This window comes from Agelaius phoeniceus, chromosome 16, assembly GCF_051311805.1.
Source record: "Agelaius phoeniceus isolate bAgePho1 chromosome 16, bAgePho1.hap1, whole genome shotgun sequence".
In the NCBI taxonomy this organism is placed as follows: domain Eukaryota; kingdom Metazoa; phylum Chordata; class Aves; order Passeriformes; family Icteridae; genus Agelaius; species Agelaius phoeniceus.
In genome coordinates this window covers 4,812,314-4,830,801 of record NC_135280.1, presented here as the reverse complement: position 1 = coordinate 4,830,801, position 18,488 = coordinate 4,812,314, and the positions used below count along the sequence as shown (strand labels likewise).

Below are 18,488 nucleotides of genomic sequence, written 5' to 3'. Positions count from 1 at the left end.
AAAAGGAAAACGAAAATTACAAAAACAAACACGTCTTCTGTTTCCCTTCCCTCAGGGAGGGAAAGAAAAATAATATAACAAACAAGAAGGCATTTTCCACAAATAATATTTTGGTGTGAGTGAAGCTCTCCCTCAGCTTTAGGCCAGTAGAGCACTAAACTAACACACCATGTGAAATAAGATCCTAGGACCACAGATCAGGGAGCTGACATCCTGCAAATAAAAACACTGTAGCATCAGCCCCAATAAAGAAAACCTCCAGTGCTGATCAAATTGTCAGAAAAGTGCACATTGATACAAAAAAAAAAAAATGGAAACAACAAACATTCAGCAAATAAAAGACAGAAAAACCCCATGGATCTCTCAGCTCAGTGACCTGAGTCCTACTAAGAGTGGTGACTCTTATGTGTCTTATGGCCATACACTGTTCCCTTACAGTATGAACAAGCTTAAACTGTGAGAAAAAAACCCCAAAAATAAATAAGTGAAGGGTTAGAGGGAGAGGAAAATCAAAGTTTCATTGTTAATTACATAGCACAATGATAAGGGTAATTTTTCTTAAATCAAAAAATAAATTCTAGGTTCAAGTTCCCTGAAGGATATAAAATATTAGAGGGTTTTTTATGGTTGTAATCACAAACTCATTTCTCCAGCCACTACTGGCCTTGTCTAATTAGGGCAAAGTATGTTAATGATACAGAGGCACAGCCCAGTCTTCAGTTGCAATATTAATTGCATTTAGGGAAAGAGGCATGAATTGTGCTTATACAAGCTAATTAGTATGGGTTTGCTAATTAATACTGTAAAGTCAAACTGCCTTTGTCTTGTCAACTGCAATTAACTGAAGACATTTAAATTTCCTTTTTTGTTGTTCCTTCAGTAGCACGCTCACTTTCAGTTGACAAGCAAAGAATCCCTGCACTGGAGCAGTGAGAACAGCCCCTCCATTTCACTGGCATCCCATTTTCCTCTAGCAGGACCTGGCCTGGCACAGGTTCCTTATCACACACACACCACCCTTCCTGTGCCATTGTCCCTGGGGACACAATTCCCCTGAGCTTGTCCTCAGAGGAGAGGCCCTGAATGTGCAGATACTGTTGTATTGAGGCCATGATCCCATCAGACTTATCCCACGAGTATTGTACTTTTAAATATTGCTATGTAAAAAATTGCAATGTAAATCATTGACCAGGGCACCAGAGATGCCCCCACTGATAGAAAGAAGTGCTTGGTTCTCTCAGTGAGGTGATATCAGCCAGTGCCCTGGGGCCAGACCCAGCTCTGTGCCCCAGAGAGGGTGGCAGAGCCATCAGAGCTCTTTGGGGTGGCAGCAGAGGTGTCCCCTGCACAGAGGTTTGTCCCAGAAGGTGATTGTCCCAAACACCTGCACCTGAGAGGGGTTTGTCCCATTTCACTCAGAGCTGTTTGCAGAAGAGCTGATGAAAAGCAATATCCACATGTGCCAGCACCCAGAGCAGGACAAGCCCTTCAGCATTCCCAGCTCAGCACCAAAGTGGGGCTGGAGGCTCACAGGTGAAAGGGATGAAAAGGAAGGTGAGAGACCAGCCACCCAAACCAGACAAATAATTTTGCTGAAGCGTCAAATTTAAAGGAGTCAAAAATCAGGCCAGGCAGGTGAGACACTGATCTGGAGAGGGGGGAAAAAGCCACATAAAGAGCATTTTGGTGGATGGCAGGAGGAGAGTGGGGCTGGTGGCACATCCACAGGAGCCTGTGTCAGGCAGCTATGGGGACAGACCTCAGTCACCATCACCACTGCAGAAGACACAAAGTGACAACAACTCTTCCTACCAGGGAGCTTTTGACTGGGGGTGCAGAAGAACCATCTACCACCAGTGGAAAGGAGCTATACTGTCAGGTTTTCCCTCAAAAAGAGAAAATATGGGGGAAAAAAAGATCTCTTCTGCATGAATCAATTCTCTTGTATTTACAGAATAAATTCAAGCTGCTGAATAAAGCCCACACCTCACAATCTGCAATCCATGGTTAAAGCACCCCAGAAAACAGCCTGTTCATGGGAGGCTGATGTAAGAGTTGCTGGAAGATCACAAGAGCAGCAGTTTTCCACTGAGAAACCCTTGGGAATAGGCACTGAACACTGACTGCAGCTTCATCCTCTGATGGATGGTGCACAACACCAATTAATGCTTTAACACTGGAAGTTCCAGCTTCTCCAGCCTTCCGCTAGCCCACTTAACACAAGAAATTTTTGAAGGCAAACAAGTCAAAAAGCAGGCTTAATGAGCCCAAAAGAAAAACTTTTAAATGTTAAAAAAACCCAACTCCATAACATCAGAACAATTTAAAACGTAACAGCAAGTTTTTCCTCTGATACATCCAGTGAGCACAACACCAAATTGATTGTATAGAATTTGAAACTGTTACAAGGCAGCACATAATGAGATCAGCTGGTAAATAGGATTAATTCAGTTTTCTTTGGAAATATCAGCTGTGGCCTGTGTCACCACAGAAAGCAGCTGGGCATACAAAAATGTTTGCCCACATTGTGAGACCACCCCAGAACCGGAATCAATTAACGCTCTCACGATGGAAAATCTGATGTTGAAACAGCAAGAGGCCCAAATTTAAAAAAGGATTCTAAGAGACGTATGGCAACCCATTAATAGCACAGTAGGGGCACCTCATCCTGCCCTTCAGTGCCCTACCAGAGCTCAGCACAAGTCTAAAAAGACCTGTGTTGGCACTCTAGTTTATGATTTGGATTTTAGAACAATGTCTGTTTAGCACCTACTTACTAGCCAGTGCTGCGGGCTTGTTTTTATATTAGTAATAAAATTAATCACATCTACAGAATGAGTCTCTGCATCTTGGATACTGCTCAGGTTTTCCTTGTGACTAGGAAAAGTTGCAGGAATCCCACAGTTCATCCATTAGCAAAAATATCAGTTCACAAATAGCTTAACACTGACACCTTGTTTATTCCTGAGCATAAAAAATCATATTCAAGTCATGAAACTGAATATAAACCTCCCTGCTACCTGGTTTTGTGTCCTTTCATTGTTTTTGGTCCTTGAGGGAAGTGCCAATAAAATAGACAAACCCAGCAGAAAATTAACAGATATTATAAAAAAATAGTTTGTGGTAATTCTCTTGTATCTCATCTGCCTGTTCTTTGAACACTTGAGACTGAATCAAAGGCCCCCAAAGAAAGGAGTTAATTCAGTATGAAATTAAATGCTTGCTTCTGATCTAGAACTGCTGAGGAGAAAAGGAATTGCCAGAAAAAGGAAGACAGACCACTAAATCTCATCCAACACTTTTTCCAGGTGAGCATGGAGACAGGGAGTGCCAAGACTGGCAGCAGCAACACAATTTTTGCAATGTTTATTTGCTGTTCGTTTCTGAATATTTGGAACTGATCCACTGTTTAAATGAACTGAACTTTGCATATTGCTGCTCTGTAAAACAACCAGGGGAAAAAGAAAAAATTGACCACTTACTATCTCTGCTCTTTGCTTGTGGTTTCCCACTTCTTCCAGAACCTGAGACAGCTGAGCCTTCAAGACAAAAAAAAACAGGGAGAAAAAACAAAAGGAAATTAAGTCTAGGATGTAATTTTGGAAGTTTAATAAGACCCCCTCCCTGACCCACTCCCCCCCCAAAAAACATCACATATGGCACCAGGATTTTCATGGGATTGAGAAGGAATTATAAGTATTTGATCTTGTTCTGTCCTATCAGCATCCCATGCCATGAGCCAGTCCTATCCCAAAGAGCCTGAAGTCTACGTGCACAAGAAAAACCAGGTTTATTACAGAGATGCCACAAGATGAGCCAGCCCAAATTTCAATCCCATGGTCCAAGCTAGAACTGTGCCTCCACTCCATTGCTGTGAAGCTGCAGAAAGAGTGGTCTAAAACCCACCCAGTTTTGCCCAGTTTAACTTTGAAGAAGAGGAGGTTTAGCTCCACAGCTCCTGAGAGGAGTGTGTGTTTCAAGCTAACTTCATAGAAAATGTTCTGTGAATTTCTGGGGTCCAGGGTTAGGTTTTTTCCCACAGCCTTCCAAAATGCTGTGGGAAAACATCAAGAAAATCTGCTCTTTAACATAAACCTCTTGAATTTCCATGAGAAATGATCTCAATGCAGCATTTCTACTTTTTAAAAGGGAAATTTGAAATGTAAAGAATCTCAAACCAGAGTAGAAATACCTTTGGTTGTCCTGGCATAATCTAAGGGGAAACAGGAACTTGACTCAGAAAAGGATCTTTTACAGAGTTTTGTTTATGAAAAAGGATTTTAAACCAAATGGGTATTTAGGAGACAGTTAAGAGAAGCCACACATAATATGTGAATGCTATTACTTCCCACATCCTTGATTTTCTAACACTCTGCTAGGCTGCAATCAGCCTTTCTCTGCCTAGCAAAAAACCAATGTAAACAAATAAAAGAAGTAAAAACAACTTTCCTACAAACTGATTCATGTCATTTCAAGCAAATATTCATTAAAATCCTCTGGAGTCTCTCAACTTCCCACCACATATGAAATGAGCCTTTTGAGTGCCACATCCAAACCAGAGACAAACAGCAAGCAGTTTATTACAATGAAAAGCAAAACATTCAGCTTTGGAGGCTAACTGCACTGAAATGCAAGCAAATAATTAAATTTAAAAAATACAGTCTAAGGGTTCAGCACAGCAGAAGTTCCAGTTTGCCAACAAACAAGCAAACAGTTCCAAATTTCCCTGGCCCCAGAGCTCAGCAGAAACTGAAAAAGTTTCAGCCTCTTGCTGTGCAGGGCTGGGGATGATGTGACATTATTTGAGGGAGAGACACTGAAACAGGATGAAAAGGGTTTTAACACAAGCCTGGGACCTGGCACAGGGGAATGAAACACACTCATTAAACACTGCAGGAGATGCCAGCCCCAACCCAAACTGGGGTGCCTGGACAGGCAAGGGAAGAGAGCAAATGAAATGATCACCAGGCTTGATGTGGAAACATCAGGGAACTGTAAATTTGCAGACACCTGGGAAAGACTTTTCCCTACTGCTGCTGAAGCAGGTACAAGGGAGCAGGCTGGAGCCAGGAGTTGCTTGGGGAGGAATTAGAAAACAAGACCTTAGAGAGGTTATTTAGGAGAGATGATGGCATAAACTCTGCAAAACACCACAAGACTGACTGAATATTTTTGATTACAAACTACTCCAACTGTTCTGTATATTTATTAGCTTTCTCTGTATGAAGATGACCTTTAGATGGGAACCACTAGCCTATTCTAAACCACCTGTAAGAATTACTTAATTTAAAATGACATTAAAATCATGTCTTTTCTAACAGTAGCTGCCAGTCCTGAATTTGAGGATCAAGTCTCTGTTCAGCCTCCTGTTCACACAGACCCCTCTGGAATCACAGAGTAACCCACCCTGGAAGAGTGGGAATCCCCTCAAAGCTCAATCCCCTGGATCAACCCATCACACTGTGCCAAGCTTTGGTCACCCTCACAGTGTAAATATTTTTATCTATAACACCAAGGCCACAGTACCCTAGGAGCCTGTTTAACTGGATGGGTATAGGAGCATTTTAAAGCATAATACCTCCATAAAAGTCAGAAGAAAAGGATAGCAAAGACTCCAACGCATTTTACTTCAGGAAAAGGCTGGAAAAACCTTTTAGGCAAGAGAGAAATTATATAAAGGGATGGGGAAAATTGAAAATACAAGTGGGAAATATGCCATAATTTATCTTGGATATAATATGGCTTGGGGAAAAAACCATTTCAAGGTGCTATGCCAACAGAGACACAGAACCCTGGACAGCAAGTCCAAGCCAGCATCACAACAACAGCAGATCAATATGATTTGGAGAAGCAATCAGATAAGAACTAAATCACAAAGTAGGTTTTCTTCATTGCATTCATTTCTAGGCAGCTCATCTCAAAGGGAAAGAGTCAGTAACTAGTGGGAATTCAGAGAGCAGCTACTAAACTTACCAGACTGCTGGAAGAAATGATTTATGAAGATTAAAAGATTTTTAAACATCATGGTTTGACTGCAACTCTCACAGAAGAGCAAAAGGGACACATTTAATGCAGTGAGAGCTGTTACAACGACAAAGCTGGAAACCAGGAGGCTTCCCCAGTTGGCTGATGCTGTGGGATGCACTCAGAGTCCAGAGCAGGGACCCTCCCACTCCCTGTCCCCCTATTCAGACAGCTGGGGAAGCTCCAGACAAAGCCTAAATTTTCAGCAGGGTCCCCAATGCCTGCACTTGCCAGGCTGTGATGCAGCTGATCTGGATGCTTTATCACGTCCAGTTTGTAAACATCAGCCCTATCCCAGACTTTTTATTAGCTTAAATCAAATATTGAACCTCCCTCAGCTGTTGGAGGACAGCTGCTGGCCAAGTGATTCACTGCCATATTCCTTCTAGGCCACAAGAAAATACAAACTAATCACCAGCAGCATGACAGATGCACGCATTTTTAATTATGAAGGAGAAATTAGGCTGTGAACTTAGCCCCACATCTCACTTAATCAGAGTGCTGGGGAGGAGCTGCCAGGAGCTGCAGAGGGCCCTGGAGTGGAGCCTGGCACCTGCTCAGCCCCTGCTCCCTCTCCCCAGGCATTTGCCAGGAAAGATCTGAAAAAAAACCCAGTTATGTTGTTTCTTGGAATGTATCTTGTCAGGAATGAACTGTTGGTTCCTGGGTGCAGCCATCCCTGGCCACATGCAGACAAGGAAAGCAAGAGGGGTGGATGTGGGCCATTCAGGGGGCCCAGCAGATGCTGGAGCTCTTTGCCAGTCCCACCTCAGAGCTCTGCTCTGGGAAAAGCCACCCAGGTAGTGACAGGACAAGGGGTGCTGGGAAAGATGAAACAGGAAAGCCTTAAAAATATGATTGCCTGGCAAAAGAGTTTGAGAATATGGAAACTATAAGCGAGATTGAAATGAAAGCAAGCTTTGAGACACCTTAGTTACTGAACAACTGGAAAATAATGGTATGGCTGGCTGAAGGTAATCTTCCTTTGATAAAACAACACCCTCTGCTTGCAGACAGGTCCATGGGTCAGAGCAGACCCTGCCAGCTTGGCAGAAGGGGCCCAAAGAGGAGTTTTTAGGGTTTAAAATGTAACACAGTATGGCAATGTAATGAGTCTTACAGGCTGTATGGAAATGCAATAGGATTTGTATCTTGTACTAGATTGGTTAGTGAGAATTAGAATATTCAACAGAGGAGAAGATTTATTGTACTGTAAGAGGAACATCGCTCTCTCATCCTCTTTACCACGCTCTTGCCCTCTCTCTCTTTCCCTCTCTCTCCCTCTCTCAGGCCTGCTCTGAGCTGAGGCTGGCAGCTCCCAGCAAGGCCCTGCACCCAGGCTCTTTGCAATAAACCACAAGTTTATTGCAGAGATCTGCCTTCAGAGATCTCTGCTCTCCATCCATCCTGACTGTCCCACCCCTCGATGCTCCTACAAAGGGGGAATGGCTTCAGCCTGGAGAAGAGTAGGCTTAGGTGAGACCTTAGTAAACAATCCTCCCTGTGAGGGTGGGCAAGGCCTGGCACAGGGGGCCCGGAGAAGCCGTGGCTGTCCCAGCCCTGGAAGTGCCCAAGGCCAGGTTGGATGGATCTCTGAGCAACCTCATCCAAGAAGGTATCCCTGCCCACAGAAAGATGATTTTTCCAACCCAAACCACTCCATGATGCTCTGAGTAGCTCAGCTCTGTGTTAGGGTCTTTTCAATTGATCGTATCCACTTTGGTACCTCAGCAATCTCTCCATGGGATAGACTTCTGTGTTGAATTTTCAGGCTATGCATAAAAGTTAACTCAGAGCTCCAAGGAAATTCTCTTTACTTAAGACACATGTTAAATTCCCATAGATCACTGAGCTCAAGCATTAAGAAACCTGATATGCAAACAAATATTAGGAGTCAGATATAAAAATACACTGCAATTCACCCACTGAAGGCAGCACAACCAGGTAATGGAAAATCAAGTTGCGAAGCAGGGAAAAAAAATCCTCTCGAGTACTCAGTCAATTACTTTAAGCTTTCAAAAAAAGGTTTGTCAATTCAAAATATTCATCTTACATGACAACATAGTCTAATCTACTGTCAGTGGATTGTCATCCTCAAAAGAGAGTGGCAGCAAGAGAAGAACCTGTGCTCCAGCCTCACTGGGAATCTGCAGCTTGGGCTGAAAGAGGAGCAGGTTTCCAAGGAGAGGAACCAACTCAGCTCCAAGGAGACATTTCTGAATTGCTTAACTTGCTTCCCTGAATCAATAATTTCTCTTCTGTACCTTCCAGAAGTCAGCCTGCACTGACAGCACTGGAGGAGGCTGGTCAGGGAGGGTTTAATGAATGAAACTGAAGCAATCTGGTGGGGACAATGCAGTTGTTCAACTGACTGCATCCAGAGCCCCCCACTCCCCTCTGGAGGCTGATGCTGAGCTGGCTGCCCTGAATGATGGGCAGGCAGCTCAAAAGTGAGCCCCATTTGTAGGGAAAAATTAACTACTCAGTCTCTAATGAACAGTCTTTCTCTACACAAAACAATACCCTCTGCTCTACGAGCAATTAGCAAATCGAAGTGTTCTCTTTGTGGACCTGCATTAATTTACTCCTCGATGTGGCACATTAAATAGCTCACAGGTACAGCACAGCAGTGGCAACAGCCAGCACCATAAAATAAAAGCTTGCTTCAAAGAGTTTGGGAAGCAAAATTAGGCGTGCTGCATACAGGGAATAAATCAAAACAACCTGCATTGGGAAATATCATTTTAGTCTTATGCTTTCATCAAAAAACACGATTATCATAACAGTCACATTAGTACAACGTTGGTACTCTACAAGGGAGAGAAACAAGCTGCACATTCACTACCTCAAATTAGAAAGAGCAATTTTTATACTTTCTCGTCAGGGGGAAATACCTGAGAACATACACAGCTGCCTATTCTGGGATTGTGATTTCAGAGCTAGAAATCCCAATGAGAGTCCCCAAAAGGAAGGCCACTTGTTGGAAGGGCAGCACCTCTGCAGGGAAGGGGAGGAGGAAGAGGCTTTCCCTGGAAGAGTTGGAACACAGCTGCAAAAAATTGGCATTTTTACAGCTCACTGAAGCCCAAGATACCCTTAGAAGTATTTTATATGCAACAGTTGTATGCAAATCCAAGTCAAGTGTGATAATTGGCAAATTTAGGTATAATGTTAATTACCAGCTATTTCAAATTAATTAACTTCTAAGATAAATTCTTGCTTCTCCTCTTTGAGAAAGCTAACACACAATTTAAATTTACAAGGATATATCTGCTGCCGATCACAGAAATAGGGAATCTTGTATGTTCCAACATGCCAATTCACTTCAGTTTCCTTGTGCTGGCTGCTCCCCATTCCCTGGGTAATTTCACAGGCACTTATTTCTCTGATCACTCACAACAGAAGACACAAGATGAAGCCTCTTGGCTCAAGCTTGAGTGTGTGGCTAAAGTGTGGTGTGACCTCTACAGTGCCCAAGCCAGCACATCTTATCTGGTGCCATAGCTGGGGAAGAGGGAAGAGAAGGAAAAAAAAGCACAGTATCACCTTTTTTCTATCAGATTCAGGAGACACAAAGCAAATAAAGTGCATTGAAGCTGCAGCTGAAATACAGAAGGAAACTTGAAAACATGGCAGCACTCCCAGGACAGTTCTGATAAGGAAAGCACTGACTGCAACAATTAGAATTCAATCCAATGTAGGAACACAAGCACCATGCTGATGAGTTACATAGAACAACACAGGAATAGGATGAGAACAATTTGAAGAGAACTTTGCAGTCACTAATTACCTCTCAGCAAAGAATGAGGCTCTGGCTTGTGGGGAAAACAGAAGGAAAACTTTGATTTCACCAAAGCCACAGACAGATTACTTCTGGGGGTGGCAGAGACTGAGCAGAAGTAACTCATCAGCCACTTGCAGTCAGACTTCACTTTATTTGCATATTGTGATCCTGCATATTAAAATACTGTGAGAACTGAAATTAAATTTTCATTAGTGTTCAATCTGGAATCTCACCCGTGGGATTCAGCTTTCAGCAGTTCATGCAGGCATTTCCCTGTTTACTTCAAAGTCAGATATCCATTTATCTCATGCCAGCCAACACTTGTGGCCTTCAACCCACTGCACCCATTATTGTCCAAGGGCAGCAGAGCAGGATTGTTTCTGCACCTCTGAACTGCACTACAGAATTACTCTGAACCAACTGGCCATTTCTAATTTAATGTTTTTTGATGCTTTGTAGTTGAAATTGCCAATCTTTCACAAAACTGCATCAGCTGAGATCACAATCAAGAAGACAGTTTAGTACCAGCCATTGCTGAATAATTTCCTTGCTCCTTTACAGGCTCCTTTTTGCTGTTCTGAAGAAAGTTCTCCTGGTTATAAAATCAAATGCACATCCTTTATAAGGTGGGAAAGAAGAGCTACAAATAAACTCTGCTGCTGTCTCAAAAGCATCCAGAACACCACGTTATCTCACAGGAGCTGGATTGGAGGTGGCAGGGGGCTCAGTCTGATGTGAAAGTGAAGAGGAAAATTTCCCAACAACTTCTGAATGTGTTTCAGAAATTTAAATTCAGTGAAACCACACTCACTCCGACTTGCAGAAAAGCTGCAATAGGCAAAGCAGAGACCATTACTTACTGACATATTTTATGAGGATAGGCTTGCAGCTCAATGAAAAGCATGTGTCTCAGGCTACAGCTTATCCAGTTTTCCATGTAATTTAGTCCTTCATTTTACCCCAAGCAAGGACAGGAAACACAGGAAATGAGAATGCCTGTAAGCCAGATGTGCCACATCTTCAGGGACTCCTGCTCCTGGGCATCACAGCAAACCACAACACCCAGGGACTGAAGGCCACTGCTTTGTCCAGAGCAGTGAGAGTGTTTTCCACCAAAAAAACAAGAGCTGCTCCTTCTCTGGAAACCAGTTTAGTACTGGATTTGTGCAGAGAAATGCCGCCCCCCAGTGAGACACAAAGAGCAGCTGGTTACCAAAATCAGGGAGAAATAAAGCAGAGCTCTTGGGCACTGAGCAAAAAAATGAAACTGCAAATTGAAAAATCGCCAAAGTCATGGCTATAATTACTGAAGACAAAGGGAAAACATCTCCCCTAGCAAAGATACAGGCTCCTGTCAACACTTTATCAAGATTTACTGGACAAGGGGATAATAGCCACACCTTTCTCTAGCTCTTGAGTCTCAAGGACAGACCAATCTCTCTCCTTCTCTTTAAGAGACAGAGACACTTATAACGTCAAGAACACTTGACAGTAAGCTTAATATAATGAAATAACCCCAAACTCTGCCTGGTTAGACTGTGAGAAAAGGGTGTTAACAAAGTGATCGTGAAGCAACTGATATGAGATGAAGACAGGATTCCAAGCCAAAATTGCCCACATCCTTATTCCTGGCAAATACTTGATCTAGCTTAAAGTAAGGTGCACAGTCCTGCAGCAGAAACCTGGCTTTTGTTCTTACTCTGCCTAACAACTGAGATGTGGGGCAAAGCACTAAACTCTGAAACTCCTTTTCTCTCCCTCTCTAACCTAAAGATAATACTGACTCTGTAATACCCTTCCAAAACCTTTGAAAAAGGATAATCTCTGAGCACAAGGTGCCACTATTAACACAAACCACACCTGATGGGCCCAGCACTAAAAGGATTAAGCACCAGAATAAGTGCAGAAGTCCAGCACCAACACGTTCAGAGGTGGCAGCCTCATCTCCCTGATCCTCAAAGCAAAGGTGACCTTCACAGTTGCAATAAAATGTAAAACTTGGAGGAAGACCTTGAACTTCTCTAAATCTACTCCATCAACACTGTTCACATAACCTCTCAGGCAGATGCTGCCAGGGAAGGAAGAGAAGCAAACTGGGAGATGGAAAAACGCAGAACTTTCTATCCAGGAAAGGATGAGTCCCTAGAGATTGGACAGCCCCGTGCCAGGCTGAAACAGTTAAAAATGAGGCAGGAAAATAGTGGGCTCAGGTAACAAAACCACCCTAGCTTTGCAAAAACCTCTCAAAACAAGAATGTTCATTTGTTGTTTTACTGCAGCTGAGGGTGAGGTGAGGCTGTGGGGCAACACCCCAGAGATTCCTCTCTCCTGCTGTTTTCCCTTGATGTTTTTATTCAGCACCTTGCTAAGAAGGAGCACAGAGACCAGAAGATTAGTACAGCTCTGCTGGGAACAATCTACTTTTGTAATAGGTCTCCTTCCCCCCATCCTAATCAAACGGTGCTGCAGTCCCCTGGGGAGAGAATACAGTGCCAAAACAAAAAATGTGAGTTTGCAGCTGCTTCCTCAACAGCAAAGGGCAGCCTGACTGATGAAACTCTGCCAAGCCAATTGCTTCCAGCATGATGCAGTCGGCCAGCACAGCATCTCCAGGACACACACAAGTGACTGTGGGATGCTGATGGACCCTCCTAAGGAGTCAGTCCCCATCACTGGAACACCCATCAGAGAAGCCTCTGCCACTAAAATTCTCTTTGTGGCCTCGGAGAAGCAGCTGAGTGTGAAGATGTAGCAGGAAGCCTCTTCTCTTTTGCTACTCCTCACCAAAAGTTTTAACCCAACAGCAGAAAGATAAAATTTGTGTATTGAGGGTCAGCTGCAAATCTCTTGCCAGGAGTAAAACATATTAATATATTAGTGCAACTCAAAACCATTAAGAGAGTACCAGCCCATTGGACAGGGAAATAGCAAATGGGCAAAGAAATACAAAATATCTGGGGACACTAAGGAGAATTAATTTCACTGTGCTGTGGTCAAATCTCTAAAGGTGAAATGAAGGGATATCAGCATCCAATCCTGAAAGGGATGAAGTACATCTGGGAATCTGGTAATCATCACTGTTTAGGTGATCTGAAACAGGTACTGTAAGCAATTCTGGGATGTGGTGAGCACAATGCTATATTAACATTCCTGGAACTGGGAGAGTGAGAGACAAACAGAAGACACACACAGCAGCTAATGGGAACAGAATCCTTTGCCATTAGATGCAATAAAGAAGCTGGTTGAAGTAGGGAGGAACAAATGTCTGTGCATTTGTTTAATTTTCTGGTGAAATTTTAAGCCCAGCTCATTTCTTTGCCTTTTTTTTTTCATCCCTTATCAGCAGAATGAATTCAGGCTTCAAAGCTTTCTCTTGATGAAAGCAAACATCAGCACTCACCAAATCCAGAAAAAGGAAATCTCAAAAACTAGAAGTGGTGGCAATGTGACACCCAGCATCTATTAAACTGTCAACCCCTTCCTGTGCATTTTTGCCAGGACAACCTCCCTGGATCTAAGTTCTCCCCATCAAGTTACCTCCAACTAGGTTTGATAGCTGGAGGGAAAGAAACCACATCTAATTCATGAAATCTGTAAATTAGCCATCAAAAATGTTCATTCTTATCCATTCATCAGAAAAAAATGGTGGAATTACAGCTCTACCTAAAAAAGCCCTTCTAATTTCAGCCCGATGAGTCAGCAGTGCTGCATCTCATCACCAGGAGTGATTCATTGTCGCTGCACTTCTCAAAGTCAAGAATAAGGGTATTCACCCCAATTCACTGTCATCTCCTAACTCCTCTGGACCCAGGCACTGTGTTTGCACACAGCACTGTTATAATGATTTATGTGAGCGTGTCACTTTTAATTTCAAGGGATAAAGAGTTATTGTCAAGTCTACCAACCATAAAGCAACATTTTCTTTCCACTGAGCTGACAGTTGAATACCTGGAAAATGTTCCTGTTTGCCAAGGAAGGAGAGGGCTCTACAGCCCATGGCCTTAGGGTGTCAGTGCTTCTGAAGAGAGGAGTGGATGGCCAGTGTCTCTGAAGGGAACACCAGCACTTGGGAGAGTTAAAAAAGGCTTACAATACAGCCAGAATCTGAATAAAGATTCAGACAAAAGCAGTATGGGTGGAAAGCCTCTGTCCCAAGTGAAAGTGAGGAAAGGGGTGTGGGGTATGGATGAGGGCACAAAAAGATGGTCTGTGGTCATAGCTGGATGAAACAAAGACTATCACAAATTAATCAGTGGCACAGCTATAGTGTTCTTATTCAAGTCCATAAATATCATAGTCACTTTTGATAATCTTTTAACTGCTAAAACAAGGCTACTGAGCAACTCTCACTGATGTTACACTCCTGAGTGGGCCAGTGCCTTCCTTTGAGCTGCCCAAGGCTGGTGATGATGGTGATAGCCCAGAAAAGACATTTTAATGGTGCTGGGAGCTCTGTCCCTGTGGCATCTGCTGTGATATCTGCTATCCCCACAAACACACTCCCAACAGGAGCCCTCAGGCATGTGGGCACACTTTCTTGTACAACCTTGTGTTGTGAGCCAGCCAGGAAACGCTGGGAAGTGAAGATCAGTGTTTAAATCAAATTTTTTTGTTAACTCAAATCAAGCTTGGTTTCTGTTCTAGTTCTCAGCCCTACTACATAGGTTGTCCCAGCTCAAATAAAGGTCAAGGAGGGGTTTCAGCCAGCACCATCCTTGGCTTGGGAAATTACAGCCACAGTGGTTTTGGCATCCAGCAGAACAGTGGGGAGAGTGCCTGAGCCTCGGAGGGGCTCCAGCAAATTTCAAAGGCTCTTGGAAGTTGCTAGGTAACAACATCCACCCCCAGGACAAGACTGTGCAATGTTTGCTCTGACAAAGCAGTGCTTGCCTTGCCCTTGCTTCCACCCTGGCAATGTGTGTGTTGAGGACCTGTCTCCTCTGCTGCCAGAGCATTTCCAGCCTCTAGTCTGGGTGCATAGTTGGATTTTGCTGAATAAAGCAAACATCCCATTTTAAACATAGCTATTATAATTAGCAGAAGCTCATTGCTCAATTCCCCTTCCAGACAGGGATTTCCAAATGTCAGTGTGCTTAGCACAGCTGATCTGTGCTGGCTGCTCTAAACACAACTGACCTAGGAGGGTTCAGAGCATAGAATCAAATCCTATCATGGGCAGTGAGATGGAAAAACAAACAGAATAATTGTCCTTCTTTAGCCTGTACCTTCATTTTCCTGTACCATTTGCACCAAAGCAAGGTTAGCAGAGACTCTGACACAGAAAATTCATGTTTGAGGCCAAGCAGGAATTTCTTTTGGAATTTTATATCTGTTTTCTGGGTTAGCCTTCCAGATGACTCGGCCTCATCCTGCTTGTCCTGCCAGGGTATCATGGCATAAAATCAAAGGGCAGTGAGGGGAGAACAAAAAAGGGGGAAAACCCCAAACCTGCACAGCTACTGCTGCTAACACCTTTTTGCAGAGGCTCTGGCAAATGCAGAGACCAGTTTCAAACAGTATTTTCTTTTTAAATCTGTTTTGGGAAAGCAAAAACAACCTTCATCTCTACGAGTGATTTGCAATATTAGAAGAAAATTGCCAAGTATCTTCTCCCAACACAGACCCCCTCACACCAAAGATCTCCTTCCCTTGAAGGAGAAGTGTAGCCCTTCCATTTCCAGGTATTCCATAAATCAGTGGCCCCCAGCTTTCCTGCAGACACTTCAGAATGTGCCAGGCTGAGTTTATCAATGTGGGTCTCAAGCAACCTCTCCCCTGTGTGGTACAAGTGTCTCACCCACAGCTCCTGCCTCGTTGCTTGGGATAGACCAGAATAATCCCCATGAAGGGCTGAAGCAGATTAGCACCAAGCTGCTCAATAAAAGCAGAAACCAAAGCTCAAAGAAAAACATGAACTTTGCAAGGCCACATGGACAGTCGTAATTTCCAGGTACAATATTTTACCCCAGCAGGTTTGTACTACCAAGAGATTAAAGGCAGAGTTTGCCTGAAGTTTAAGGGAAAAAGACTGGAAGGAACAAAACCAGAGGTTAACAGCTTCTCTATCCAAAGACATTACTTACACTGAAAAAGGAAAAAAAATCCTCCAAGATTCCAATTGGAAGAAAAAAAAAAAGGTGTGAAATACCCTTAAATAAAATCAAACCTTGCACACCATGGTCATGCTCCTGTAACTTCTAAGAAGAGGAACAAAACCCTTCTATACTTTTATCTGAGAATTTATTCAAAATAAATAAATCCCAATGGAATTTAGGCACACTGTAGAGGCTCCAGCGAAAATCATAAATAAAGCAAGAAAACTAAAAAGATCCCTTTCTTGGCATGCTCTTGAAAGAAGGATTCACCACATTTCTGATTGACTGCCACTGTGGTATAAATGAATCAGCTATAAATAGGCAGCAAATGCAAGGCAAGCACTTGAAGGAAACAGCAAGGGTTGTTTTTTTTTGTTTTCTCTTGTTATTGCTTAATGGCCTGTTGGGAAGGAGGTGGCTGACAAGGTAGAGGAAATGTGGTAAAAATATAAAGAAACAGAAAAAGATGGGGTGTGGGAAGGAGGGATAAGGAGACATGAAGACATTCAAAGGTATGAAATGTGCAAATCCATTTCTGCCTCTGGTTTTCCAGAGGAGTGAAGGATCAGGGATGGGAACAGGCACACAGACCTGGAGCTAGGGGTGCCCTGGAAGTCCCCTTACACCCACAACTTGAAGAAGGCTTTTATGTTATCAGTAGCTGCAAAGTCAAGCTTCTGTGGGCCACCTGGGACTAATTTCTAGTCTTTCCTACATATCAGATTGAACATATGAAGTGCAGCATAAAGAAAAAACACTGGAAGTGTTTCTGCAGCCCTCTTGTGCCAAGAGCCATCCAAAACAGGAGTGGCCTCAAAACTATTAAAGTTAAGCAGCCATCCACATCATAACAAAAGTGAAAATACTCGTGTCAATGAACACCAGAGCTGGAGGAATCTGAGTCACATCCAGAGAGGATCCAGTTTCTGAAAAGTATTTGCAGGAAAATCTCTAAAAAACTACTTTTAAAATATTGAATAATCACGTCTCAAAATAGCCAGAGCTTATTTCACAGCTCTTGTTCCAACTGTCTGCTCACTCTCCTCCTCTCTCCCACAGCTAGTCTGACTGCACACAACATCCCATCTCCAGCTCTCTGGCATCTTTTTAATTACTCCTCCTAATCCTATGCTCCTTCTTTCAGGACTGAAGGAGGCTCTCACAGAATCCAAGGAGCAGAAAACCTTCTGGTTTCCCCTCCCAATGAGTCTGACTGGCTTTAAAGACCTTCTCCACTCCTGCAAAGTATTTCCTTGCAATTCCATGGCAGATCTTGCCAGGACCTCCTCAGAGCCTTCTCCTGTGTGGAGATGGAGGCTGATCCCATGGCAGCTCTGCACAGATTTACAGCTTTCTCCAAATTCACTGTTTCCTCCTGTAGGAAGGAGGAGAAAGCTATCAAAATGGCCTGAAATCCAAAGTTTTTAACTTCAGCAGTTAATATCTTGCCCTACTTAAAAAACAAAAATAAAATTTTGGAATGGATATGCAAGAGGTACAAGAAAAACCCCTGCAGAGCCAGGATCAGAGCAAGTAAAGAACATCCTTGCACTGTACAGCCTGGTACATATCCTGTGTTTGCCAACCATCAGTTCAATTCTCATTCTAAGATCCTGCAGGAGAGGCAAAGTGGAGGGTTAATGAAGCCAGGATGAAGCCCTTTGTTTATCCCAGAACTGAGCAGCAGGAACAGAAGGGAATATTTCCATATGTTGCCCCATCAGTGCTGCTCAGTTTTGGGCTGAAAGAATTAACTCCAGAGGGAGCACTGCAATTGTATCTTACATGTGGTCCATTTGTTTCCCTTGGCCCTTCTGCTGAGGCTGCCAAAGATGCCAGACAGGATGATATTTCTGAGATGTGGGTGCTATTCTTCTCTAAGTGAACAGCAACTCATTTCAGGAAAGCAATCCAGCATCTCACAATTGCTTCTTGCTCCAGCAAACGCAGCTTTGACAAGGCAAAAGGTGAAAGTGCCTGATGGTCCCATTAGAAACCTTTGAGTTTTCTCACTCCTGAATGCCTGTTGAGCAAAACTGTGCAACAGAAAGATGAGAGATCTCCACTTGGCAGGGGAAGGAAAAAGTCAGGACATATGCCAAGATAATCTCAGTTATTAGCTCCTGCCAGGTGCAGGATGTGTTGAACCACTCCTCCATGGCACAGTGGGATGCTCAGGGCTGGGAGCTCTGCTCCAGAGGCTCCTGGTGGAAAAGCACCATGGAGCATGACAGAGAGCTTTCTCACATAAATACTTACAAAAAACAATTGTCAACACTTGGGTTTTTTAGCTTCTTTGCATGCTTCAATTTTCTTTCTTAACCTAGCAGATAAACCACAGATTTACCTGTGCCTAAAAGTGCCTGATCCAGGGCAATGCCAGCTCCTTTGTCCCAGGCTGATACAAGCCAAAACAGTGACTCTCTCCTGGTGCAAGAGGCCACAGAGGAAGGCTCTATAACTGTACATTTGCTGTAGGAGTTGTTGTACTTGTGCCATGCAGCAGCTTCCAGATATTCATGAGGACTTGAGTGTGACCTTTCCTTTTCTCTGTCCCATTTGCTGGCCAGAAAAAAAGCATAATC

General features: G+C 43.4%; 1 protein-coding gene across 3 annotated transcripts in view; it reads right to left on the bottom strand.

Annotated features, from left to right (window-relative positions):
• The window catches only part of MAD1L1 (mitotic arrest deficient 1 like 1), a 349,791-nt gene that overhangs the window by 176,190 nt on the left and 155,113 nt on the right, over nucleotides 1-18,488 (bottom strand). For all 3 annotated transcript variants that reach the window (XM_077186910.1, XM_077186911.1, XM_077186912.1), the window contains one exon: nucleotides 3,483-3,539. In XM_077186910.1, coding sequence (XP_077043025.1) covers nucleotides 3,483-3,539 — 57 coding nt within the window. The remainder of the gene's footprint in view (nucleotides 1-3,482; nucleotides 3,540-18,488) is intronic.